General features: G+C 45.6%; 1 protein-coding gene across 4 annotated transcripts in view; it reads right to left on the bottom strand.

Moving 5' to 3' along the window:
- Window positions 1-7,021, bottom strand: part of SRGAP1 (SLIT-ROBO Rho GTPase activating protein 1) — a 289,170-nt gene extending 282,149 nt beyond the window's left edge. For 2 of the 4 annotated variants that reach the window (XM_045062022.1, XR_006600825.1), the window contains exon 1: window positions 6,276-7,021. In XM_045062022.1, coding sequence (XP_044917957.1) covers window positions 6,276-6,342 — 67 coding nt within the window. In that variant the 5' untranslated portion in view covers window positions 6,343-7,021. The remainder of the gene's footprint in view (window positions 1-6,275) is intronic. The other 2 variants (XM_011284066.4, XM_011284067.4) reach the window with 1 other exon arrangement.
- Between the last annotated feature and the right edge of the window lie 443 nt (window positions 7,022-7,464).

Genomic DNA, 7,464 nt, shown 5'->3' with positions numbered 1-7,464 from the left:
CTTGGTATTCTCTCTCTCCCTCTCTCTCTCTCTGCCCCCCCCCAAAATAAATAAACTGAAAAAAAAAAAAAAACTACTGTTAATGACTGCATAACATTCCATGTGTATGAGTTAGTTAACCATCCCCAGTGGAATTTAGTTAACCATTCCCCACTGTTGGACATTTAGTTTGGTTTTAACTTTATGACTTTCTAAAGAAGTTTCACACTACTTGAATTCAGTTTAGTTCTGTGGTAATACTTTATTGGACACCCTCCATAATTTTCAATGATCACCATGTTAACTTATACTGTAAAGGAATGATAATCCAAATATCACTCTACCCACTCAATAAATATTTAATAAAGCCCGGTACTAAAAGGTATGAAAGATACATAAATAATAAATTCTATTGTCATAGTACTTTCTGTTATATGTCAATTATACTTCAATAAAACTGGAAAAGAACAAAGTACTGTCTCATGAAGAATCAAATTCACAGTTATAAATTAATTCTTCATTTCCATATTGATTTAAAAAATATATTTTTCTCAAGACCATGATATTAAACCAGTGACTTGATCCGATGTCATAAGAATCCTTTTTACCACCAGTAAATAAAATCTGCTGACTGGACCGCAGTTTTCACTTCCCATAAAATGTCACTGAACAAAGGTAAAGAAAATTTAAAACAAAAGTTGCAAGCCAACACACGGCAGCTCAGGAAGTAGGCTTTTAGGTTCTGTTACTTGGATGAAAAATGACAACAAAAAATCCACTCATAAGCTGCTGGGGATCTCTCTGGTTTGCCTACCACATTTCCCTTTTTATATACGCCATTCCAAAAGTACATGGGACTTTATCAGAATGATTAAAGATTCGCCCACTTTGGGATTTATTCCGGTAGCAGGCTGGTGATTACTTACTTGAATTTCAAAAAGCTCATTTAAGTCAGAATGTAACAAAGAAGCAGTTGAAATATAAAGGAAACTAAAATTAAACAGACAAGGACTAATTTTTACTATTTATTATGTGCAAGCCTGTGACAAAGCTTTCCACAAATCACCTCATTGAAACCTTAGAAAAACAGGAAGGTAAGTACTATTATCAGCCCCATTTTACAGATGAAGAAATGGACTCTCAGAGACCACGCGTGTGATCAGTGGCAGGGCTGGATGACTAACACCAAAATCTGTGCTCTTAAACATGATGTTCTCTTTCCTCCCATCCTGAAATATCAACAGGAGTGCATCTATATGTTGTCAACAAAGTAGAAAGTAACTCCAGACCAACAAACAAATACTTTCAAATGATTAAAAGTGTTCTCAAATAACGATCCCTGATCCCACCTTTTACCTCAAAAACTGAAAACAAAAATAGAGTAAGGAGATACACAGTTTACTCTCTTTACCTTAATTTTTAATTGTCTGAACCGAAGTGAAATGGGTAGCATGAATGAAATCAGAAAAGGGTCTGGTGAAGCTACAAAGCAGACTCGCAAACCAGCACCAGAGTTGAAAACGTGTGCCCCCTATATTGGTCAACACTTCACAAGAGTAAGCAAACCAATCTCGATTGCTAGAACTGAGATTTATCATGCTGTAGCACATGCCAACTTGCATCTGTATTTCAGAAGGACGTGTTTTGCTCAAAAATTTCTCCCAAACTATTCCTTAATAGATTCTGAAGTTCATGAAACTAATCAGGGTTTCCGGGCAACGTAACAGGGCTTACTACAACTAGCTGGCATTAGTTCGACCAAAATTTCAAGCAAGTTACAATTGTACATATTCACCGTATTTTTTCCCCTGATCTTAAGGCAAGCATGTGAAGCCGCTGCCCGCACATTGTGGTTTCTTGAAATGATCTTGGTGAAAAACAACTTAGTTACGGCTAATCAATTTAATTAACTCCTCCTGTTAACAGACCAGAGGCGTTGCTGTTCTCTTCCAGGTCCAACTAGGATTCCTTCAATGAATGTAAAGTCTAAATAGTGAAGTGTTCTATCTCCTGCTGTACTTTGTGAGGAATCTAAAAGCAAATCTTTGTTCCTGAAAACAAACGACCTGGGTTTTTAGCCCCAGGTATGTTAATTGTGTAACTCTATCATTATGCTTCCTTGCATCGTATAAATGAATGGGTTGGACAGGAAATGTTTCATGACCCTCCCAGCTATAAAGTTTTAATTCATAATTTAAGTTGTTGCTGTTTTCTATTACAGGTTACGTGAAACGACATCAGATGCAGACACAGGTTCCATATTAGTGACAGCAGCACTTTTTCCTGTTGAAACCCACTGCGTGACATGGGGTCATATCAAATTGAATTGGCATTTCCTCGTGTTCCATCTGCTACCAAAATGTACTATTTGTAGTTCAGGCAGCAGAGTGGTCGAAGAAGAACAGATTTTCTTGGCACTTCCTGCACATATGGCATGTAGATGAGTAGGAGATTATCCCTGAGAAAATACTGCAAATAATAGCTGTCAATTCTTAGCAACTAACAACATGCATTATTAAAAACAAACACAACCTCTCGTTCATGAGTTCCACCTCACAAAATGTGTCTTTTGATTCTTTTGGCTCCCATATGGGAGCTAGTAGTTTTTTTATGTGAGCCACAATACTTTTGCTGCAGAATTCAAAAATTGTATAGAATACTAAAATCCAGATAATCTCCAAACCTTCTGTTAGCCAGTTGCTATGATCTTTTCTACTGCTAAGCTTTTTGCCAGAGATGCTAACAAGTAACAGTCAACTGATAGGAGTTTCATACACTTCTCCAGACAAGTAGCTTTTTAAGAGCCCCCACAAACAAGAGATTAACTTCTCTGGATTCTAAATCTTTGAGAAGTTGGGGCGCCTGGGTGGCTCAGTCGGTTGAGCGTCCGACTTCAGCTCAGGTCACGATCTTGCGGTCTGTGAGTTCCAGCCCCGCGTCAGGCTCTGGGCTGATGGCCCAAGGCCTGGAGCCTGCTTCCGATTCTGTGTCTCCCTCTCTCTCTGCCCCTCCCCCGTTCATGCTGTCCCAAAAATAAATAAATGTTAAATCTTTGAGAAGTTGACTAACATGCATGAAATAGTCTTTCTTCTCCTAGCTAACACACTCCTTTTAAATTTAAGGGGGGGGGGGCGCCTTCTGTCCCTGATTTAAACCAATCTATTCTTTGATAATGTGTATAATTCACAATTCTACCCCCTCTTACAATTGTGTGCTATGCTTTTCTGAACACGGTTTTATTATTTTTCTGTATTCCCTATTGCATTACATTTTAATTTTCTGAGAACTCAAATAATGTATAGTGTTTGCGAACTGATTATTTTTCTTAAAAAGTGAAAGCAAAGGTGATTCCCACCCCCGCCCCGCCAAACCAGGTAGTAAATGAAACACACAAGGCTTGAAAATTTTTCTAAGTTATTAATATGAATTGACATGACATCTTAGAAATGAGGGAATCCAAACTCCTTATCTTATAGGTAAGACAACCAAAAGTCAGAAACTAAGTGACTTACCATGACATATCTAACTAGATGTATTTATGGTTTTATACGTAAAATTACACACTGTCACCTATGATGGTTCTTTCCACAGTTGAGAACAGCTCCGGGAAGTCTGTTCCTAAAACATGTGCAGGCAGCCACACTGGCAAAATCCCACATCTGGAGTCACTCCTTGAGATCAAATCATTATCTCAGAAATTCTGAGATACGTGCAACTGGCATCAGGGAAACGGGAGAGAGAAAGAAAGAACAATACTCCAGAGTATTAAGTTTTAAGTCAGAAGGTTAAAAAAAAAAATCACACATAATAAAAAATGACTCTTGAAATCACCCTTACCCAGAGAGTCACCCAGAGAGTCCAATATATATGACTTTATTCACAGGGAACAGACCTATGTCTTCTGGGTCCAGCACAGCTGGTTTTCTGTTAGCAATCAAACAGGCCACATTTCTTTTGTTTATCATCAGATGAAATAGTTGGCTGGAATTAAAAGAGGTAGTTGTTCCAAAACCACGTATCTTTAAACAGCACACTAGCACTCTGCCAGGGTAAGACGTTCACCCTTAAAGAGGGACTCAGGAAATACGACAGAAAATCAGAGTCCTGCATTTCACATCCCTAGTAAGGAACCTACTGTCACCGCATGGGACAGCTTGGCCTCATGCACTATTTCACGGTCATTTTTGTCCCACTTGATCTTGATTTTGCCTAGAAGTGCAGGTGTACTGGTGCCCTTAAAGGTGTACGTGATCCAACTCCACTGTATTACCCCATTCTCATAACTGCATACGGGTAGGATGATGTGGGTTAGACATAGGATGTGTGAAAGCAGATAGTCTGGGCGCAGGTCCTGATGAGAAGGGCAGGTCAGGTGTCAGAAAGAGTCATACAGCAGCCTCTTCCAGGCTGTAGGTCTGTGTAAATGAGGAAGGTTGAAAGGACTAGGGATCACTTTCTATGGGGCTGAATTTGTTCCAAGAATAATCTTCACCGTGTTCATAATTTTTCCTTGCATTGGATTTGACAGACGCATTGTAAACATTGCAATACATCCCATTTTATTGATTTTTAATCAGTGTAGAGGGCCTGTATCTCAAGCACATTAGTAATCATGTAACAATAGAATTCACACTCTGAAAGAAATTAACCATGAAACTATTTTTCATATAAGGACTTGATCATGGACAAATGAGCTTAGAACAGAAATAACTAAGCCAATACTTGAAAGTGCATTCTGCCAGCCGGTGCTCCAGGCAGCAAGAAAGCCAGCCTACCATCCCTCCATGATCTACCACAAAGAGCCATGTGCAAAACCTTGCACAAGGAATGGTGATGAGGAGCAAGAGTTCCACCTTAAAATGAAAGGTTGTTCAGGCCGTGCTGGAGTAACATTAAGAGAGGTTCTGCTTATGAAAAAGTTTACCTGTCACTAAGGAAATAATTACTCCTCTGCTATCCTAACTTCCATGTCAATGTAACCAGTTGCTGTAAGTAGAAATTATCTTAATTACAAGCAGTTAAAAATCGGTTCCCTAAACAGTGTTTAGCTTACATCCTTTATAGGGGTTAGCCTAAAGGAAAGCATGAGTCCCTGGGCTTCCACACGGCCTTTGTTGGTGGCCTAGATGAGTGGGTCCAAATCCGCCCTCAGGGCATGGAGGGTCCACCAGGTCCTCGCATAGGACTCTGGGCATTTCCACAACTGGACCACACAAAAGAACACCCAGGCTGCTCCTGCCTTTCCCAAGGCAAGTAAGGAGTACCTCTCTCAGCAGCCCTTTTAGAAGACTATATCAGAATAAACACAGGTGTCTGCATAGCAATTGTTATGAACTTTGCAGTGAATATTCCAAAGCACAGCATCAACCTCAACACTCCATCCATTGTCTCAATAGGGAAAACCCACCCAGGAGAGACCACAGAAGATGAAAAAAACAAAAAAAAAGACAAAAAAAAACAAACACAGCAGAGATAGATGTTCATTAAACACTTCAACAGCAACACAAAATACTTGTACCAGAGAGAAAATCCATTTTTTAAAAACCCAAGGCACATTAAGTAAAAATGCTTAATCAACCTTAATTAGGTTCCTTCATTAGTTGACAATGTAAATGGACTGAAACTACCACTTAAATATCCAAACCTTCATTTTACATGCAAGTAGCTTCCAGCAAATGATAAAGCAATACTCCCGGGTGAGTGTGGAAGATGGCACTGAATTCTGGCCCATTATAAAGGAGGAGTCAGATTCCACTAGTCCCCGCTTGGTTTAACAGCCAGGCTTTCAGGGAGCTGTTTTCTAAAAGGCGGACTCGCCCTAATAAATTAATAGCGAACAGCGTAAAGGTCTAAAACCGTCTGCACTCAATGAAGCTCCGGACCACTTGATGTCCAGACTTCAGGAAAATGATTCCTTAAAAATAACGTGACAAAGATACCAGTTAAAAAGAGTAACGAGGAGGAGGAAGAGGGTAACTGGCCAGGAACCACGGCTGCCGCCTGCCTCCCGTGTTAAGTTGCCCGGCTGAAGGTGGTGGTTAAGTTACAGCCAGTTCTCTCTCTCCTGGAGGTGCGCTCTAGGAGTCGGAGAAAGCCACCCGGTTTCCAGCTCCCCGTGGGCTTGACGGGACTGGGACGGGGATGGGCTTGCACGAAGCCCAGGGTGGCTCAACCAGAAGCTCTGGCTGTCCCTCACCGCCTTCCTCCAACGCAGACACCAAGTTAGAAATGCAACTCCTCGAGCACAATGACAAGAAGGCACACAAAAGGAGCAAGGCAGCCGCTCCCATCCTTACCTTTGACTTGACTTTCATACTCGGCTATGATCTCTTTGTCCTTCTTGAATCTGCTCGGAGTGGACATTATCCAGCTGTTCTGGGTCCGCTTTCAATGGGCAAGTTCTGTTCGGTCGTCACAAACCAGTCTCCTTGGAGAGGCAGAGAGTTGTACTCCCACACACGGGGAACCCGGAGGCAGCACCCACAGGAGGTAAAGGAGGAGGAAGACGAGGAGGCGGAAAAGAGGAGCTAGCGAGCCGAGGACTAGATTAACCCGGGCGCCGGCACCATACTCTCCGCTTCGAGCTGCCGTCGGTGATCCGGGAGGGGGGAGGGGGGCCTCGGGGCCGGAGAGGCCCGGCGCGCAGGCAAACTCCCGCGAGCCAGCGGCGGGGGGCGTCTCCCTGCCCACCCCACCCGGAGCCGGCCACTTCCTCTACGGCCGCTGGGCGGACGCGGGGTTCGCGCCGGCGCTCCGCACCATTGTTACAAACCCGCACCGGGCGCTCGGGGGCAGGGCCGGCTCTGGAGGGCGGACGCCGCGACCCTCCCTTCCTGCTCCAGCCGCCGGCTCCGGCGCTCGAGGGTCCCGCCCGGGCCGGGATGCTGCCGCCGCGGACGCTGCTCCCCCGTCGGCAAAGGCTGCCGCTAGCGCCCGGGCGGACGAGAGGAAACGTAATCCTAGAGCGAGTCCCTGCTGCCGGGCCGGAGGGCGGCCGCTGCGCGGTCTGAACGCGTCCTGGGCGCAGCACCGGCGGAGTTTAGATCTCGACAGCCGGCGCCGCGAGGGGCCTCTGCCTCCTTGGCCGCGGGGCGCCGACGCTACCTCTTTCTCCCCGTCCCGCTCTCCGCTGCTGCCCCCAGGAGGCCGCCGCTGCCTTGCACACTCGCACGCGCACCGGGAGGAGCCGCGCCCCCGGCGGCCGCAAAGTTGCCGGCGCGCACACGGCCCGCGGCTCCCCGCGCCCAGAGAGCGAGCTGCGGGCGGCGGCGGCGGCGGCGGCGGCGGCCGGACGGGTCCCGCGGGGCCTGGCGAAGAGGGGCAGGGCTCGCGGGAGGGGCGGCGCCGTGGCCCGTGCCCTTCGCCCTCGCCCCGCTCGGTAAGGAAGCGCAGGCTCGTCCGGGAAGATGGATGCCTCTCTCGGCCCCCCGCGGCCCCGCCCCGCGCGCCGAGCCCTGGCGGCCGTAGGCGACGCCCCCCACGCCT

This window comes from Felis catus, chromosome B4 (genome assembly GCF_018350175.1).
Source record: "Felis catus isolate Fca126 chromosome B4, F.catus_Fca126_mat1.0, whole genome shotgun sequence".
Classification (NCBI taxonomy): domain Eukaryota; kingdom Metazoa; phylum Chordata; class Mammalia; order Carnivora; family Felidae; genus Felis; species Felis catus.
This window is presented reverse-complemented; position numbering and strand designations above follow the sequence as displayed.